Raw genomic sequence first — 21,273 nt, 5'->3', positions numbered from 1 at the left:
AAATAAATGTCAGATCTTCAAGGCCACAAAGTGCAGTGGCCTTGTTCAGAGAGTAGCCTGTGAATTTAGCTCCTCTCCAGGGCCAATTTGGTCACAGACCACAAAGACAACAGGAAACACCCTCTCCACATTCTCACCCTACACGTTACCCAGGGGGCTGTGCGCCAAGCTGTATCATTATAAAATACTATCATCTGGCAGGGTTCACCATGAGCTATGGGCAAGGAGCAGATTAAATAGCAAAAAGCTGCGTCTGCCCCCAAATTAAAGGAATGGAACTGTCACTGGTGCACTACCCACAAAGGATAAAAATAAGCCTTAGATTTGGAGTTTGTTATAGTACATCAGTAGTATAGCTGTAATGGATTCAGTATGGTACAACAGAACTTCAGAAAACCTACAAAAATGTAAGCAGAACCCCTGACATTCCCTGTCTCTAGCACAGTGAGGCACAAGCCAGTGTATTGTAGTCCCGGCAGTGTCACCCTGCTCTATGTAAAATAGAATAGGCCTAAAGCTTAGTTTAATAACTATGGAATGAAAAGCTATGGCTTCCCTAGGGGTGGCACCTGTGTGTGTGTGTGTGAGTGGGTGTGGGTGAATGGGTAGGTGGGTGCACAACTGTATGCATGTGGGTGCGAGACATAGATAAAGAAACATAAAATTGACAGTAATAATAATTTTCATAAAACACATTTCGTGTTTTCACAATGTTTTATCCTTCAAATTGAGGATATAGTTTAGGCTATGCAGTCTGACAAAGAAGGAAAGAAATGAGATTGGGGCTCTGCCACTCTGGAAAAAAAAAACTAAGTAAGAAAGAAAGAAAGAAAGAAAGAAAGAAAGAGGCAAGTCACTCGATGACTGAAAGGCTGGGACCATGTGAGTAGGCTAGCTTACGACCGCAGTACTGTAGTGGTGGGAGTGTACTGCTATATACGCAGGCGGACTTCACGATGTAGTAAGCAGCGAGCAGTGTTGGAGGCAGTCACACGAACGACCACCGCTCACTCGATAGAGGACATACAACAATTCATGTTTTATAAACGATTGATTACCCGTAATAGTCGTAGCATACGTGTTTCTATTTTTATTATTTAAAACCTAACTTATTTTTCCTAAAATAAAACTCAAAATCTGAGTAGGCTACATTATGGCAGCGTTGACTGGTGGAGATAAGTGCATAAAATATGTGCTGTTCACCTTCAATTTTATTTTCTGGGTAAGTTTCCGCTGTTCTGTTTTCACAATATTCGAATTGTGTGCATCCTGTGTTGAATATAGCTGTCTTAAGTAACGCACCTGTCAAGTAAGGGGTTTCATCTGCCTGCGCGTGCGTGAGGACGTTATGTCTTCGTATGGAACGATTTGAGAGATTACACAGGGACATATTTCAGTATTTTCTAATGCAAATGTTAATATACCGTTATTTCTGAAGGTTAATCGGTACTTTTCCTGCTACGCAATTCTATTTGATGTCGTGGGACGTTTGCATAATTGCATTCCTTTGAATAACTGCGCGCAGTAAACATACCTTTGGACTTTTCAAATATTTAAAGCAATGCAGATCATTGATGTAAGAATGCGCAAAGAATGCAGGCGAAGATCTTTTTTCTGGACAATACTATAGGCTACGTCTCCGGTTTCTTCAGGATCTAAATCTTATTGCCCGGATAGTAGCCAACGTCCAAAGGACATGCAGTAACCTAGTTTCAGATCGTGTTACTACCCGGAGTAACGGTGATCTCGTTTCGCTTGTTTGATGAGATTATTATATCACTGATGCCTCCATATTCTTTGTGGAGTTTGGCGGGCGGCTCGGGGGTGCCACTGTCTCCGTTTTCATCTCTGGGGCAACATCTTTGTAACTGGCCTGTGATTGTAATTCGCTTTCGTTTAAGATCAGCAGTCCTTCTTCGCTAGTTTTACATTTCACTGGTGGGCGCGTCACTCCATGATGTGGACTCCCGTCATACGTTTTCTTCCAATCTTGAGATTCTAAAAATATAATTATTTAATCTCTTGAACAAATTAAGATTACGGGGCGTACCTTTACGCGTGTTTTACAGTCGAACGCAAGTGAACGCTGCAATCACGAGTTCAATGTATAGGCTAATTTGACAGAAATGGTACACTTACATGTAAATACGGGAGATGGAGAAAAACGCGTTTTACTGAGTGTTGCATTGTTCTACTTCATCATATCATATTATTCACTGTAATAACTGCTGTATTATTATTGTGTAAAAATCACAATACAATGCTGATATTTAATTATACAGGTGATCACATTAAAATTGTATGATGGAAAGTTCATTTCAGTTACTGAGTCAAAACTATCAAAATCAGCTCCCATTGTACAGATTGACATTATGTCCAAGCCATCCAAGAAAAAAGTTAGATATAGCAAAAATATAGAATAGATGAAATCCAGACTGTGCCAGTATTGACTACAGTATATACACACATCTCTCAGAGGGGATAACTAGTCATAGCATCAATTAAAATCAGAGAGCTAATCTGTTAATAGGTCCCTCATCCCTTGGAAACTCCTTTGGTTGATTTGGGTGCCTTTGTAAACTGCTCAGTACTCTGGCACAGCTAAATAGAACAGAATAGAATATAATTTATTTATCCATGTTGGGGCAATTAATCATACCTCCAGCAATTAATACAGACTTGAAAGGAATCCAATTAAATGTGTGACATTTTATAAAAGATAATATATAGGCGACTAAAGAGCAAGATACAGCATGCATAAGAACTAGTGGCTAAGGTGCTCGACTGGGACCTGGAAGGTTGGTGGTTCAAGCCCCAGTGTAGCAATAACATCAGTGCAGCTGTTAGGCCCTTGAGTTTAACCCTACATTACTCCATTGGATATTAGTCTAATCAACTGTAAGTTACTTTGGATAAAAGCATCAGCTAAATAACTAATGTAAAGAACCATCCAATGTGTATGCTGTAATTTAAATCTGGCTGCTGGTGGATTGCAGTGAAGAAAGGACTGGCTTTGCATTTTGCAGGACGTTTGTGTATTCCCTCCCAAATCGATGGATTTTACCGTGGAAACAGGATACGCCTACATTAGTGATTATTATTGCTCTGTGGAGAAGAGATGGTGGAAGGGGTTTTTTGGCCGGGGTTTCCCCCGCCTTCACTCCCCCCACCCCTGCCATAAAAATGTAAGAAATCAACTCAAGAAATAGTACATTTGGCAGTAAAATAAAAAAGTCAACTGCTCTATCATTCCAAATGAAAAATGTATCATTACATGGGCTACCACCATTTCATTAAAGTACAGTTAAAAAGAATTAAGAGTTCAGTCTTTCCTGGGCTTCAAGACTTTAATGTATGTACTGTGACAAGTGACCATCCACGTTACCATCCATGTTACCATCCACGTTGGAGCAAAAGGCCTGACACTGAATTCGGTGTACTTGTGTAAAACCCTTCCTGATTGTCATTGTGTGATATCCCAGTCTGTGATCTCCACACCCTGGAGCAAGTAGGGGAAAATGAGAGCATACTGGCTGGTAAAGTACTTTGACCTCCCAATGTGCTGCTGGTAAAGTACTTTGACCTGCCAATGTGCAAAAGCGCTGTACAAAGACCAGTCTCGCGGTCCTGTAGCATGGTCCAAGCGACGGCTGCTCCATACTGTGGCCTGTGTGAGCTCCTCCCCTGCATGGCAGGAGCTTTCCTGCAGCTCATCCAGGCAAGTGAACAGACGACTGGGGTTGCAGATCGGGAATAGCCAGGAGCCCTCGACACTATCATCCAACTAGTTGGCACACACAGGATAATATTCCAGGCCACATTCTTTACTTGGCTAAATTTAGAAAAGCAAGGTTGCATTTACACTTTCAACACAAGGGGCAAAAAAAAACCCATTTGGTCACTCTTCATTATCAGATGTTTTGCAAGAAGCGCATGGTGTGGTGGTGATACTGAACATTCCTCATGGTTTCTTCTCTCGTACCTCTCATTGGTACACCATGAACAATCAACACATATTAACACATAGGATGATAATTCAAACAAGTTCAAATAGAATAGGTAATATCATGGGAAACTACATGTGATTGTATTTCAATGAGGCACATTTTATGCAATAACCTTCCTGATAAGATCTCATGCTGTTCTACGTTAGTCTGACCAGATATTAAAGTACAGTACAGTGCAGTGCTATAATGGGATGACAATGTGAACAAGTTCAAATATAATGGGTAATAGGCTTCAAAAGATTAAATTTTGAGTCACTATTTGATACATTACATTAAGAACTGTATAAAACATGGCAATAGTTTTGTTTCACTTCAAATGTGCTGGAGTGCACAGCCAAAACGTCCGAATAATTATGCATTTAGTATCCTACCATACTTTATAGTTTCATTAGTTTCATTCAGTGGCGGCACGGATGGTGCAGTGGGTAGCACTGCCGCCTCAGAGGAAGGAGATCCTGGGTTCGAATCCCCATGCAGTTTCCTCCCACAGTCCAAAGACATGCAGTTTAGGCTGATTGGAGAGTCTAAATTGCCCGTAGGTATGAGTGTGTGAGTGAATGGTGTGTGTGCCCTGCGATGGACTGGCGACCTGTCCAGGGTGTATTACTGCCTGTCGCCCAATGTATGCTGGGATAGGCTCCAGTGACCCTGTTCAGGATAAGCGGGTTCAGATAATGGATGGATGGATGGATAGTTTCATTCAGAATGATCATCTTTGGAGAAAATGTTTGGGTGTTATTCTCCTCTTTTTACATTTTATTGCAAGTCCAAGAAATGATATTTGCACCTTGCACACTCATTAAGCTCTTCGGCTATGGGAGAGATTTGTTTGCACATCTCCATGAAAACAAGAGGGCATCACATTAAATTTAATTGAAAATAAGATCTGATATTAATACTTCACAGCAGGACATTTCTGATGGGTTCTGTATATTCTTGGATTACAGTGGTGCATTACAGTGTAGTCAGGAATTCTCACTGGAGATGGTGAGGGGAATTCCAAAAATAAAATCACAACTTTGTCTGCCAGTTTTTTTTTGCATGCCTGAAAATACCAGGGACTTGCACAGTAAGTAGTGTGTAGAATTTATAGCACCTCCACTGCCTTGGGAACGATCTCTGTCACACCGTGAATGCCCCCCACGGTAACTCCCAGACACCAGTGTTGTGTCTCCAACACCCTTTTCCCACCATAGAGCAGAAACCAGGCTCGCACAAGCTAGAGCAGAAGATAGCTGGCAATTACAGAGCTACTTTCTACAGTATTAACCTACATAAAATGATGGCACACAGCAAACAAGGAATGTTGGGTGTCTGCCCAGAGTGAGACAGCTGTCTGGACTTTGTCTGCAGTCCAAGGCTGAATGAAAAAAAAGAAAAAAGCGGGACTCACCTTTATGGTGTTATTAGTGAAGGAAGCATGGGTCTTTCTCCCTCTTCTGTGTTCATGTCTTCAGCCCTGAAGACAAACATAAACAATATAGAGTGCTAAGCTGACTGTCTGCAACTCCTCTGCACACAGGCCAACATAGGCAGTAGTATTAGTATTGTAGTATTGTGGTAAATGGATTTAGGTGACTCTGGAGTGTATTAGTCTTTGTAGGCATTGTTTCGATACAGTACTATAGTCATCTCAGGACCAAAATTTCCTATCGTCTTTAAAAGTGTTGGCGATTTGAGGGGAGCCGCGTTGGCGCAACAGGCTAAGACGCAGCAGACTTGCGGTTGCAGTTTGCCGCAGTTGCACACAGGGGACCGGGGCTCGATTCTCGGTCCTGCCAAAAGCCAAGTTTGGCCGGCTCACGTGGGGCAGCAATAATTGGCTTGGCAGGGTTATTAGATCGCCGCACAATAAGCACCTCGGGCGCCTCGGAATCACGGCAACGGGCACGAGACGAGACGGCTTGAAGAAGGCGTGTCACTCTCATTCGGGCCGCCGAGGGATGGGTACGGGCGGTACATCTAATACGACTACCTCCAATTGAATCAGACGAGGTACAATTGGCTACCAAATTGGGAGAAAAAGGGAAAAAATATGGAAAAAATTTATAAAAAAAAAAATAAAAGTGTTGGCGATTTGTGAAAATATTCTTGCTTTTAATTGGCTTTTCTTCTCAAAATCATTCTCAGCTCAGATGAATCAACTTTTAAGAGAGCTGGGGATAATGTTTCCCATATTTAGTTTTTTTAAATATACTTTTCCTTCTGTGTTCTAAGACAACCTGTTTATAAAGGGCACTTGGCAAAATGACAGATTGCTTGACTATTAAATATTTGCACAATGTTACATTTTTTATGCACGGGGTAGGCTCGTGTCAGTAGACACCCTGGCTGCATTTGTGATTGAAACATGCGTGCATTAGCGTGCATTGTTTACATTTTTCAGTTTTTAGATGGTTAACTTGAGACTTCTCTAATATCCAAGCTTTAATAACCAGTGCCTTCAAGTGTATACTAGTGGTGTGTGGTTAATCACCTGTATCCACAGGCAACTGTGTAAGATGTAAAAATGGCATATATTCTGGAGAAATGAGAAAAGCAGGTGTCTCCTATTGAGATATTTGCATCTTATTTGGAAAAAACGTTTGGGTGTTATTTTTTCACATGCTCTGTGAAGTGCAACAGATGGTCTGAGCGACGTCTGTTGCATAACATCCTGCTGACTTTGATTCACAGTTACTGACTAGCATGAAGAAGTGGGACAGAGTGATGTGGTGAGATAGGTTAACTTAATAGAGGAACCGGTGTCATGACATTCCAATTACTAACATACAGGGCAGTCTGGATTAGTGCTAGAAAACTCTGTCAAGATATTTTGTGTTGGTTCGTGTGTTTGAATCCATAACATTGTCAAACAGATTTTCTTGAGAGCCATGCATTGTCATGTTGAGGGTATCAGGCTAGGCCGGGTTCACAATTTGGGTGACACAGCCTATTCGCTATGTTCTTTGTCATCTGATCCACGTCACGAGAAACAAGCTCTCAAACATGAAGTCCTAACCCAGAAATAAACATTCATTCATTCATTCATTATCCTAACCTGCTTATCCTGAACAGGGTCGCAGGGGGGCTGGAGCCTATCCCAGCATACATTGGGCGAAAGGCAGGAATACACCCTGAACAGGTCGCCAGTCCATCGCAGGGCACACACATCATTCACTCACACACTCATACCTACGGGCAATTTAGACTCTCCAATCAGCCTAACCTGCATGTCTTTGGACTGTGGGAGGAAACCGGAGTACCTGGAGGAAACCCACGCAAACACGGGAGAACATGCAAAGTCCGCACAGAGAGGCCCCGGCCGACGGGGATTTGAACCCAGGACCTCCTTGCTGTGAGGTGGCAGTGCTACCCACTGCACCATCCATGCCGCCCCAGAAATAAACATTTGACCTCAATTCATGATTGGCTACTAGTTTCCATGGCTGCACCTTCTAAAGGCTATGCATGGTCTGCAGGCTTTACATCTGTGGAAGAGACCATTTTCAAAATGAGGACTACAAACAGACATATAGCAGCACCACCTGGGATGATTGTGTGAGTAAAACTGAAATTGCCTTGATGTGTAAGGGCTCCAACCAATGTGAGCTGTGGTGGTGACTGCAGACATTATGGAATAATGAAAAGGCGACCATTTTACAAAAAACAAAACAAATGGCAAGTGTGATTGCCTGTATTGATGATGCTGCAGCTTGCTGTACCAAGGGAGCTATTTCACTCAACAATGGTGGAAGGTAGTTACCACTTCAGTGAGTAAGTAAAATAAAACAATGAACAAATTTGACAATAGAAAAATCAACATAAGATCGCTTTACCAGGCTTATGCCTACAACATGGATTGACAGATTTTTCAAATGAGCTAAATCTTCCATTAGCTTTCCAAGTCCCTAACAGTAACTCCATGCTTGACTCAGATTTTAAGACTCAATCAACATTTCAGGCAATTATACTGTACCATATATCAGAAATCACAGTATGTTCTCAGCGATTTTAATATGCTTATGAAGTTCCTATTTTGTTTATTTCTTGTTCATCTAGGGTTTGTGTAGACCTGCATTATTGTTAAGGACTTTGTGTACTTATACTTGCTAACAATATTATTGCCATTTCGTTGAACTTATAAATGCCATCACTCATATCAGCTTTGTATTGTACCACAATGCATCTACCTTGTTAGTCAAGCCATGGCATTGGTGTCACAGCTGAAGAAGATGTATTTGAATTGTGGAGATAATATGGAAATGTGTCAGTCACTTATCACTGTTTCTGGCAGTAGGAGAGTACGAAATGTGAGAGTTTCCCATGATCTTTGAGAGCAACCCAAAAAAGCCTTGGTCATGCTTCAAAGTCGAATTATACTTATGAGACTGCTTTATCTTCTTAATTCTATAAGGAACCAATCCAACAGCGACACTGCGTGTAGGTCCAATCAGTGCTCTGCATCCGAGAAATGGATAGCCCTGAGCTTCACCCAACCCCATCCCTGTAGTCTTCTTCTTTACTGTTCTGCTACATTCTCTGTATTTTGCATGTGAAAAAGAAAGGCAGTCAGCCAGAGAGACAAAGGCAGTGTTGTTGGTTCCCAGTGTGTGTCCATAGGGACTGCCGGATTGAGTTACCTGCTCTCACAAACAAGAGGGCTTCCAGTCCCAGAAGCCACACTCATGGCTGCCGTGGTAACGTCAAACTGGAACAGTGGAAGCGATCGAAATGAAGAGGCCTTAAATCATTCCCAATCATTTATTGTTTTCTGCCCATGGTTGTTTTCTGTTAACATAGCTCTTACCAAGTGCATGACTTAAGCTGTAATAGGCTGAAAGCCTTGTAATAGATATGATATAGAATAGAAAAAAACTTGCATTCTGCTGGAGTAAAAAGCGTTCTTGCAGAAGCTCCTGCTGACATGTGTGCTCTTGAAAATGGCAGAAGTCCCTGAGTGTAAGACAGGTATATCATTACATTACATTATTGGCATACGGCAGATGCTCCTATCCAGAGTAACGGACAGTTGATTAGACTAAGCAGGAGACAACCCTCCCCTGGAGCAATGCAGGGTTACGCTGTGCGGATCTTATTACAGCTACACTGGGATTCGAACCACCAACCTTGCCTGTCCCAGTCATTTACCTTAACAACTACGCTACAGTCCCATTGCCGTTAGTGCCATGTGATTGAGTCCAGAAAACTTGTGAATCATCTGATGATTGTATCATAGGTAAAGGAATGCATGGCACAGAGCCACATAAGCAAATGTGCATTGGTATAACTGGCTTTTTTTCTCTGAAAGACATTTGGCTCTCCTCTATTCAACCTTACAGTATACTTTGTCCTTAAGATGGGGAAATTAAATTAAACAGATCAGTTTTTGTAAGAGTACATTCAGTTAACGAAAAACACTTGTTGTTCAAAAGTTGTCACTGAAAGGGGAAAGTTTTGGAACACTGCCATTTAAATTTTATGTGAGCTGTTGATCCACATCAGTTCACGCCCACTTATCTTAGCCTAGCTCCTCCCCCGAGCCAACGAAAGAACAAAGAACAGGTGAGCCACACACGGGTGTGGTTACTGGGAATTCTTTCTTTTGGAGCAGAAGAAACAGGAGAGTGCCTTTCCTTTGGAGTATATTTTTCTTCCTAGCATTACAACTTCACAGACTACAACCATGGGAGTAGTTGGAGGAATTAAGTGTGTGAAATATCTGATGTTTGCCTTCAATTTCCTGTTCTGGGTAAGTTTGCTCTATCTTACTGCATGTTGCAAAATGTGTGGTTTTGTGAGAGTGGAAGGCAGGGGGGAGGTGTGCATAGAATCCGACCAAGCTTATATTTCCCCGTTTTCCAGTGAAGTTGATACAAGTTGACCGTGTGTGAAAAAAATGCTTAAAAAACATTTGTGTCTTGTATTCTTTAAAGTAGATTGATTTTCCAAACTCACAGATCGCTATGGATCAAGAGTATGTTATTTGTTTGACCTGGTCGCTGCTTGTTTATAGTACAGTGAACTTCCTGCTAGCTTTTAGTAAGATCTGCAGCTAAGGGTCAGAAGTGTTATAAAGGTTAATGATTATAGAGTAGTGCTATATATTTCAAGGGAATATAAGGTACCGGAACATACCTGTTCGCTAGATATCCATAACCAATCTGGGTAGTCAATGGGCAGTGAAAGTATTTATGTCGCATGTTCTGTCTGGCTTATCAGTGTGGTCCTTTCTGCAGACTCCCTATGGGCCAGCGTCTCTGGTTACTGACGGCACTGTAGATTCTTGAACACGTTACATTTTTTTGGCTCATTTCAATATTATTTGGCCTTAAATCACCTCTTTACAACAAACATTCCCAATTAGGGTTGCCACACGTTCTGTTTTCCCGGGATTGTTATCTTTTTGAGAGAGAGACTATTGAGAAATGACTATTCTTTCCCGGGACACGAATTGTCCCGGTTTTGTCAGAGTTCCAAATAAAACCGGATACTGCTATTCAGTTTTTTACTCTTTACGTTTAGACATCCAATCCCGTGACAGGTAAAAAATGAGTACAACACAGCGACGATTGGCCATATATCTACTTCTTTCTAATTGGTAGCAACAATACGAAAGTGTACCTTATCACCTAGCAACTGCTGTCAGTCTGGGGCGTGTGTGGGGAAAGTTCAGCTAGCCTAATCGACTAATAATTCTGATTTTTTATTTTTTTATTTTGTCGGTTTTATAAAATGGGGAGAGAGACGGGCGAGGAGGACGAGAGAACAAAATCAGACAAGCCACCAGCAGCAAAAAAACCCCCAAAAAACAATATACAACTTTTGTGAATAAACGCACCCTTGAGTGCTTAAAACTGCAACGGTGTTGTGTCTCACTCTAAATTATATGCACATCTCCCTGATTCCCCCTCTGGTCGCCACAGAGTGCATCTACGTCAGGACAAAGAAGTAAGAGGCAATTGGGAGTTCTACAACTGTTAACATAGTATATTTGCAAATATGGTTTAACGCCCCGCGTCGCGCGTCAAACGTCCCGGTTTTTCACAAATCAAATGTGGCAACCCTATTCCCAATTAGCTTGCTCATAGGGTTTGCTCATTTCAGGTCAAAGCATAGCTTGCAGCCGTTAGTATCCCCATCATGGTTGTCGGTAATTCACTTGTTTGTTAGTAGTGGGTAGTTGAGGTCAACTGATGTTTAATCCTTAAACATTCTATTTTTCTTTTCTTTCTCGTATCAGCCTATGTTGGATATGGATTGGCTACATTTTATTTTGCCCGCTAAATGTACTAAATGTAGTAAGTGTTGGTTAGGTGTGGAGTTCTGTACAAGCCTGTTAGGGCTTCGCTCCCACCTTGCACAGATTTGTACTAAAATTTGTGCTAAATAAATAAACCTAAATGCTTGGTTAATAATGGAAAATTCCTATTACAGAGCTAGAGACGGAAGTGATCTGAGTAAAAAATGCCTTTGAGCAAATGCTTTTTGCTGTGGTCACAACCTTACAGAAAAGACTGTAAATGTGCCTGCCTGTACTATGTACCATTTTAACCCAAGGACATAAAGAAATATATATGTTATGCCTTGTGGTCAAGAAATGGCAAGGATGAGTAGAAGGCTATTTATTGTACAGTGTGCTGGCCTTGTGAATCTCAGCAATTCTGTATCCAACAAGTGTTCACCTCTCTTCTTCCTCATACAGTGGGACAAATAATGGAATTAATCAAAATCCATAGATTAAGTTTGTGTACAACCACAAACCTCCGTTACACAAATACCTAGACATGGGACAAAAACTGCAACTCAGATTTCTGTTTGTATTAACTAAACCTAAGTTCAGATAAGGAAATTCCAAGTACAACCACTTGGTGCCTGGTGGTGGTTAGCACGTGTATTATCTGCAAATGCCAATGAGGGCATTTAAGTTATGTTTACAGTTCTGAGGGCTTTACTAAAAGTGTCAGATTCCCCTCACACAACCTGTGCGATTAGATTGGTGGTATCCTAGAACATCAGTCCTTAGAAATAATGTGCATATGAATGGACGTGGTAATGTGTCATCGCCCAAACCGCCGCTTTAGTTGGCACTTAGGTGTGACAGTTGGAGCAAGTCTGGGAGGCGTCTCTGACAACATCCCGGGAGTGACTCAGAAATGACAAACAGCACCCCAGGCCCCACAGCCCCATGATCAAGATTGAAGGCTCCGGCATATACCGTACGGTCGTGGGAGTAAATGGCAGTTTAAGCATGCAACTGAGTCACCAGCTTCTATGTCAGTCTTGAGAAATTTTCCATTGTGAAAGAGACAAAGGGCAAAACAGCGCAGAAACACTGCTCATATGCATGTACAGACTTCCAATTCCTAGTGGCACGCATGCGTACATGAATGTTTCCCAATACTTGGGGTTCCTCTTTCTTATTGCTACAAAAAGTGAGCATAGCCCAACTTAGATGGATAGGGGAATGGATGATGCTATGGTCACTTGACTTTCTTGATCAAATCATGCAGAAATTCTGCATGAAACGAAGCAGAAAAACTTCATTTCATCCAATAACTTAGACTAAGACGAAGGATTTTCACACACAGGTTTTCCCGCTTCACTTTAAATATAACCTTTTGTATCACTTCCTGTTTGCTTTTGGGAAGTTAATCATTTGTCTGTTTTGCCATGGTTACCAGAATAAAATCTAATTCGTTTTTTTTTTTTTTTTTTACGTGGAAGCCTTATTCGTTGTTTAGAATACAATTATGTAGTATTTGCCCATAGCCAAAGCCTATCAGGATAAATGTCCATGGTTATGACCAAAGCATGCATATAATGTAAAATCCATTATTTGGTGTTCATTCTACAGTAGTTGGCCTACACAGTGCATTATACTCAAAACCAGTGTAATGTATGAGGCAGGTAACAGAATGGATTTACAAATAAATTTTATTTTTTTGTAACGATTACATAGTCAGGTCCAGAATTATTGGCACCCTTGATGAAAATGATCAAAAAAAGGCTGTATAACATAAACAACACAGATAATTAGCTATATTTTATGTCCAAACATATGGGAAAACTATATACTTATTAGAATACAATTATTCTAATTTATTTTCTTTTTATTGAGTAATACTATTTTCTATGAAAAATGTAGGTGTCAAAATTATTGGCACCCTTAAAGATTATTTTAAATAAAACCAAAGTTAAATCTGCAGTAAAATTCTACTTATTTAAATTAATCTCAGTCTTAAGGAACTGTATTGTGACCTTCCATCACTTCCTGTTTCCCTAGGGTATAAAAATGAGGTAACCCACATGTAAAATCCCTTTGTCATCCATCACCATGGGGAAAGTCAAAGAACTGTCAAATCAAAAGAGACAGATGGTTGTTGACCTACACAAGTCAGGTCATGGTTAAACATACCACTAACCACTGTTAGGGCAATAATCAAAAGGTTTCAAACATCTGGAACAGTTGCAAACTTGCCAGGAAGAGGACGCAAGTGCATGTTGCCCCCCATGCACAAAATCAACACAGAAATGGTGGAAATTTTTTTTCTTTTTTTTTGGAAAAAATATTCCTTTGAAAGTCTATTCCTTTGAATCATTAATAAAGTAAAATATTTTCCACATGTTGGAAAATGACTATATCTGAGTAATGGTATCATTTGTTTTCTACAGTCTTTGCTCATTTTCATCAAGGGTGCCAATAATTGACTGTAGATGAGTTGCATTCTGTAAAACCAACGTCAATCACCTGCCAATGGGTATAGAAGATTCAAATGATTGTTAGGCTTTATAACGAATCAAAATAAAAACAAGTTGAGACTAATGATCAGTAAGTAAGATTTCAAGCTTCCTCATTACCCACAAGCTGCTACTGTCCCCATGGTTATGTCATGTAAAGCCTGTTATTGTTGGGAGTTCAGAAACCACTAATCCCAGAGGCTAGAGCATTGGAACGGAAGAGAATGAGAATATTTACTTTTTAGCATGGCTATGTTTTGAGATGTATAGAAAAATAAAAGTCTCTTTAGTCTGCCAGGTGACGGAATATCCACTATGCCTTAGATGATGGGAGGTCCTGCTTGGTGGGCTCACAAAAACAGTGTTTTCCTGTTGGGAGCCATACAACATAACCTGCAGACCACATTTTGGTTTTTATGCGCTTCTTGTTATTGATCTGCAATGATGCATGGCAGAGGAGTGGTGTTTAGATGATTGCTTTCTTGTTTTTTTTCTGCATTGTAGTCATCAGTGTGAGACCTTGTGATTGTGAGTGCGTAACTCCCGACTGAGTCAACTGAAAAGCTTGTAAGAACACAGCAATGTATGTCATGATCTTGATTGTCCTTTCAGCTTGTCCCAGGTCTTACTGGGGCTTTTTGCTATTCTGACCCTCCCCTAGTCTGTCTGAAAAAATCGTTCCTATGGGTTCTGTTTTTAATATAGTGATTTTGGAAATTAGTTGCATATTGAAGCATGAGCGTTCTTGCGACATCCTTGTTTCATTCACCACTGGTTCAGTATGCTCCATGTTATTTGATAGGGAGAGATGCAAGTGGACATGGACAAACCTGGCATTCATATCAGATGTGTTGCACCCGTGTTTCCGTCTTGCTGTAATTCCCCCCATCCCATCCCTAGATGGGCTTTTTAAGGAACAAGAAAAGGAAAGACACAAAAAATAAATGAAAAGCATTTGATTTGTGACATTTGTACAAACATTCAGACATGATGGCAGATTACTTCACACAACTCATTCAATCATGTTTGAATTATGTTCTATGCTTTATAATCAGAATTTTTATCCCAACAGCGTACATGTATAACACACATGCACAAACATAACCACACACAAATGCCTGTACACAGTATGGTTTTGTGTGAGTGCGTAGGACCATGCTATGTTCTCGATTTAAATTCTGCGCAGGAAGACATTTCATTTTTGCTGCTTTAAACCTGCAAGCATCAGCTGATTTTAGTTTTATCTGCCCTTTCCCGAAAGCGAAACTAAAAATGCTAATGTTATTCTAATCTTGAAGGAAGTTCACCTTTCATGAACTCTTTCCTGGCATGTAGTTCAGTGTATGGGCAGCTCTGTGTAAAGTGGTACTGTTGACACACTGCACATAGACTCCCCGGTCCAACATCAACCTTTTACTCATTGTGCCATTTTGATCTTCACTGGCTTCTGAAAGGGCATGCTGTTGTGGGGGGCTGAGGCAGTGTGGGTCTATTCCAAAATGTATGTCTTAACATTATGTAACCATGGTAATTACTTGTATGCACGACACTACATCTTCTAATGGTTCACTCTAGGCAACAGTAACTGTGGAAACCAGTTCTGCATCGTATGCACACTTGTGTCTGAAGTCTATATGTGAAACCACAGGTTTCACACATAGTATATTGTAGGCAGGCTTCTTTGCTCATTTTTATCATAGGTTTGAATTCTTTTTTAAAGACACTACATTAGTTTTGCCAAGAAGCATGTACAGCTCTAAACACCAGTGGATGCATTTCAGATGTATTTGAATTGTTAAATTACACAATCGGAACCCATCTGTCTCACAGAATACTAATGTAAATTATTTTCAGCCAAAACACCAGGAATTTCATATGAAATATATAAATTTTGTTTGTAATGCACACATGCCACCACAGGTTTAGAGCTGGTAAGCTACACTGTTTGTTATAGAAGTATTTGTAGATCATCGCTGAAAAGCAAAGTGGAGTATATTGTTCTTGCCATGAAAAGGTTTTTTGTCAAGGAACGGAACTGTTTGCATTTATTGTTTCATTTCAAATGGTCATGTAGTTAATGATTAAATGAGAATAAGTATTTGAAACTATCAGAATTTGATGAGAATGTAAATCAAGTCTGGCAATTATAGTTATACTAATAACTAAGCCACGCCACAAATGGTGTAAAATGAAACTTAACATTTTGACTCTGACTAAACAAGTGTTGCTTCCGTTTGTTAGCTTGCAGGAACAGCAGTGTTTGCTGTTGGACTATGGTTGCGTTTTGACAACAAGACCAAAGGCCTTTTTGAAGGAGATGAGGCTCCATCTGTGTTCTTCACAGGTACGGCTGAACACTTGCCCTTGTTTACTCTATGGACCCCTCAGGCTCACCTTACGAGAGGTAGTATCCATGGGAACTGGCCTTGACCAGGTTTGTGGGTGAAGTAATGTTATCTCAATCAAAGGGTTTATCTTGTGCCTCTGTGCAGGTAAGTGAAAGAAAGAGAGCGAGAATGAGAACGAGAGGTTTGATGCTAGCCCTGGTAGTAACTTATAATAACTTATAGCTGACGAACAAAAAAAGCTCCTTGACACCACCACAATACTTGTGTGACTAACACTAACTGAAATCCCCCAGATAAAAAAACTGCCTGGGCTATTGTTCATCTTGCACATCTGAGCAAGGTCACAGTGAATGCACTCCTCAGTAATGTGGACTCTTGCATTGTAAACAAAATTAGACAAATTGGACAATCTTAACTGGATAAACTGCATCGCATGACTTCTCATAAGATGGACATGCCTCCTCACCCTGCCTTCGCTCATCAGCTCAGAGAGAGGCTGGCTAATGTCCACAGCTAAAGGAGGCTGTGCCTATGGGTGGGGCAGGCCTTCTGCAGATATAATGGGAGAGCTGTTGCTGGTCCTGTGTGATGGCCTGTGTGGGGGCCAATCCTCGGGTCTGCCAACGGTCCCCTTCAGGAGCAGATACAGAGAGAGCGATGATTCACTGAGCGGACAGGGCGGCCATTGTTTGTTCAGTTTTTTTGGGTGCACATTTTTGTTTTCACCATTTAAATTCTGCAGAATATTTGCTTCATTTTTTTCCATCAAACCGATAGATTCAGTGGGAAGATGGCAGTTGCAGTCACTGGCACAAACAAAGCCAGAGAACAGTACTAGAGGGCTGCTTTGCTATGACAAACATCTTAATTGCAGGCTGCCCAGAAGAATTGTGGGTGGGTGGTGATATTTATGTAGATTAACATTTGAAGCACCAAAATATTGGGCCTTGTTATCTTGCCTATGTACCGTAGTACCTCTTGTATGATATCTATTGCACAACCTGAAATATTGTTCTCAACTACAAAAGTGGTGACATCATTCTCACACTCTCCTGCATTTAAGGAGGATTTTTCAAGGTAGTTCCCACAGGTAGTTATACTTTAAGTTGTTTGAACGTTAAGATTCAAGATGGTGAAAGTACCTGACTTTCAGTTCCTTTCAACATGTGTGAATCTCCCTTCTTCTGTAGCTATAAAAGCTTATAAAACTGAAACTATTGTTATTGTTAAATCAGTGCTTGGTTTTCTAAAGTACATGGGTCTCCTTGCTCCATTACTGATTTGAGGCAAGCTTGAGGGTGGGAATTTCAAGGCCATGCTGTACTTTTGACAGAAGCCCATTATCAGATCATATTCAAACTTTGAAAATTGTCCTTGAAGGTCATGTATTGAACTGAAATGCTGTAATAGCCCTGCACTTTCTCCTAAATGGATTCATGAATGAACTGTTTGATTGGTCCCACAGTCAATAGGTGTGGGTTTAGGTGTAAGAGTGAGATTTTCCCTTTATTTTATTTCTTTGGATTTTTGTTGAAAAAACTTGCCAATTACTCACTTTAATCCCATTCTGATATTCTGCTCTACAATAAATACAATCCATCATTCTGCAATATTGCTGAACAGGATCGTCAGAACTAAAGCTTTCATCAAAGTCTTCCCTACTTCAAGTCCAAGGTGAACCTACAGAATGCAAACGTTATTGGCCAATAGCCTGGCAGTAACCCACTGTCTTTCTCAGGGGTCTATATCCTGATTGCTGCGGGAGCTCTTATGATGGTGGTGGGATTCCTGGGCTGCTGTGGAGCTATCCAGGAGTCCCCATGCATGCTGGGACTGGTGAGGACCTGGTCTGCCCATCTGCTAATATATGCCTATCCTTTGTCAAATCAACTTACTGTACAGTATCATTTTAATCTGTGCCAGTGCTTAAACCTTAAACATTCCTGGCCCTATGTCTTCTCTTACCATCATTATTTATTGTCAAGTTAGGGTCAAGGCATTTTAAATTGAAGTTCAAAGTCTATTGTGAGTAAAAACAGGTTTCTTAAATTAGCCTGTCTGAAATGGCTTTTGTCCCCCTAACCATAGGAAGTTAAACCACTGGTACCTGTCCTGCAATAAGAACTGAACTGTGACCCACAGAAGCAGAATGAGCTGTGAAACTGCTGTGTGCCTATGGTTTAACTGATATGTCTGTTTCCCCTCCCCCCCATCCAGTTCTTCTTTTTCCTGCTTATCATATTTGCAGCAGAAGTGGCGGCAGGAATCTGGGGCTTCTCCAACCAAGACAAGGTCAGATTTCTATTCAATTCTATTCAATCTGACATGGAATTGCAACAGCCTATTTTACTGTCCGCAAAAATCCTAAAATGGCTTCAAATGAATCCAAAGTAAATCCGTTTTCTTTCTTTCATACAGGTTGTCAATGACATAACAACATTCTACAAGGAAACCTTTGACAACTATAAAAAGACAAAACAAGAGACACTGAAGGAGACACTGACTCTTATCCACTTTGGGGTGAGTTCAGTATGGGCCAGCCACTCTCACTTTTCAGCATCGCTTTGGCCATGAGACATTTAACAACTGCTATAGCAGTAAAAATACCTTTCCCCCATCAAAAGATAGGTGTGTTGAGTTCTTGTGATACTTGCATGTCAGCCATAGGTTCAGACTGCATCAGTGTTGGGCAACAAACCCCCCCCGGTGGAGCGCCCACTTATTCTTTATACTAAAAAAATAAAAAAATTAAAAAAGCTTATCGCGGTGTATGATTGTGAGGTGGTTTCACCTGTGATATTATGTACCATGATGTCATTTGAGATAAAATTATTTCTAAATCAATAAAATTCTAATTGGATAAGGGAAAAAACATTGTATGTCCACTCACTTTAGTTGGCTGGTAGGGGACATTAACCCTGTGTGTGCATCCGCAAAGCAAAAATATCTCTTGTGCAAAGACTGAAAGCATTTCTAGGGTAACATACAGAGGAATGATTTATTCTTTGTTTGCTGTACTATAAATAATGCATCTAATAGAGTACATTAATATCATTGTTCTTGTAATTGTACAAATGAGAAGTAGGTTTTTAACTCTGTGCCCTGAGGGTATTGGTATGATTGAATTATCTTTAAATTATCTTGTATTTTTCCATTCTGCTCTAAATCTAAATTTAATCAAACGTCGTATGACTGTGTAATTCTGTACAATACAAAGTGGTGCACACATTTGCATACAGAGAAGCTTTGCCTCAGTCCTGTATGTTAACTGGGAACCACTCTGACTGTGGTCTCTGTCTCTCTGCAGTTGAACTGCTGTGGGCCCACAGGTATGCCCTTTGATGGTGCCTCGCAGACCTGCCCAAAAAAGGAAGGGTTGGAGGTGCTCATCACCAAGGTAACCGCAAATACATAATCCCTTGGTTATTGACACACAAATGTTTTGCACAAATAATTTGAGTTCCTAGTTGCCTCTGTTGAGACTTTATAGACAACAATGTAAACTGACTACAGGCTTGTGTTAGTAAGGCTGTATTTCCTTGCTTTGTTTCAGAGCTGCACCACAGCCATTGAGGAAGTGTTCAACTCCAAGCTCCACATAATTGGAGGGGTGGGCATTGGCATTGGAATCATCATGGTAAGTATGCCCTAAACTCCCTCCTTGTGATCTAGAGCAGGGGGTGCACAACAAGGGCCGATCAGATTCAGGATTATGTGCCAACTTCTGCTCTTAATTTAATTGGCTCGATCATATCTTGATCTGACATTCTTATAGGCACCAGCCACAGAATTCAAATTTATCCTATTGATTATACTGTGCTTGGAACAAAAACCAGCATATTGACTGGCCCAAGACAGAGGTGTACACTACTGACTTGAAGTCAATTAACATTTGCACCTTTATTTAACTTTCAATCCAGTGCTAGTGTTCTAGCACTGAATATGGCTGATATCAGGAATCCAAACCCTTGCATAACTGCTACAGAAACCTGACGAGAAGGTTAAATGCTGAAATGGGTTGCTTAACATGGTGAATGACTAGATGTTTAAATGGATGAAATGAGAAACTCTCATTGCCCCAAAGGAGGGGTGGTTGTGAAGCCAAGCACAGGTAGATAAATTGGACCAAGCTGAATATGAACATACACGTAGTGTACACACACATTACATATGACACGTTCGCTTGTATTTTTCATAATTTAAATAAAAAATTTGCTTACCTTTTCTATATTGTATACTGTTGTCTGATAAGTAGGTGTGTATAGACAAGTGTGCTTCCGTACGGATTGTGTTGGAGTGACATCTTGCGTCTCAGTACAACTCATTACACCACGCTCTCCATTCTCTCCCTCTCCTCGGTCCAGATCTTCGGCATGATCTTCAGCATGATGCTCTGCTGTGCCATCCGGAAGACCCGGGAGATTGTTTGAGGAGGATGGCATTTCTGTGACGACATCATGCCTTGTTAATTTGTAACTGTCATTCTGTCCCATGATTGCAGCTTCATAGATACATGCCCGTTACAATTTTCTAATCCGAAGCCATCAAGAGCCGGTCACGACAAAAACCTTAACCCCAATCACTAATCGTGGGTTCCATGCTTGATGGTAATTGTGGGTTTAGACTGATGTGGGACCACCCTCCTGAAGTTACAAACAAAAATAGAAAATCAGCTAGCTAATGATATCAGGATTGTAATGACTTGTGAACAGGTACTGTAGTTTCACTTCACTTTAATGTCATCCCTCGTTTAAGAATGCCTTTAATTTTGTTACCCTTGTATATTTTTTATTTGCAATTGGTTTTAAAATGTGTTTGTTGCTATATGGTACTTTGGATTTATTTTCCTTAAGCTTCAAATATTGACTTTTTTAATGTCTTATTTTTAGAGTAACCTGATTTATAAATAATGTTACATATTTGTATGTACCTATTTTTGTTGAACACAAAGAAATGTAACATTTTAAAATGCCAAATAAAATTGTGATAACTAATTAGGTCTTCAATTGTTTTACTGTAAGCTCATGTAAAGCAATATTTAACCCACCAATTATAAATCAATGTTGTAAAGTGACCACAACCTTTTTGTACACATGATTCTCAAATTGGAAATTTCATTGAGTGATAAAAGCCTTTAAGGTTCTTGACCTGGATTTGTAACCAGGTTTGCTCCTTGAATTCAAAGTGGCCTATACTGT

General features: G+C 40.5%; 1 protein-coding gene across 2 annotated transcripts; it reads left to right on the top strand.

The window, feature by feature from the left end:
* The first annotated feature begins 943 nt into the window (after window positions 1-943).
* cd9b (CD9 molecule b) lies at window positions 944-21,069 on the top strand. 2 transcript variants are annotated; one of them, XM_061252613.1, is made up of 8 exons: window positions 944-1,222; window positions 15,969-16,071; window positions 17,814-17,911; window positions 18,293-18,367; window positions 18,494-18,595; window positions 19,383-19,472; window positions 19,629-19,712; window positions 20,440-21,069. In XM_061252613.1, exons 1-8 carry the CDS (start codon window positions 1,154-1,156, stop codon window positions 20,503-20,505), a joined length of 687 nt encoding a protein of 228 aa, XP_061108597.1. In that variant the 5' UTR covers window positions 944-1,153; the 3' UTR covers window positions 20,506-21,069. The 2 variants fall into 2 exon arrangements, with proteins under 2 accessions (XP_061108597.1, XP_061108598.1); XM_061252614.1 differs by lacking the exon at window positions 944-1,222 and adding an exon at window positions 9,529-9,738.
* Window positions 21,070-21,273: the final 204 nt, after the last annotated feature.

This window comes from Conger conger, chromosome 8 (assembly GCF_963514075.1).
Source record: "Conger conger chromosome 8, fConCon1.1, whole genome shotgun sequence".
Taxonomy (NCBI): domain Eukaryota; kingdom Metazoa; phylum Chordata; class Actinopteri; order Anguilliformes; family Congridae; genus Conger; species Conger conger.
The sequence above is the reverse complement of the archived record's forward strand: the minus strand, read 5'-3'. Positions and strand labels throughout refer to the sequence as shown.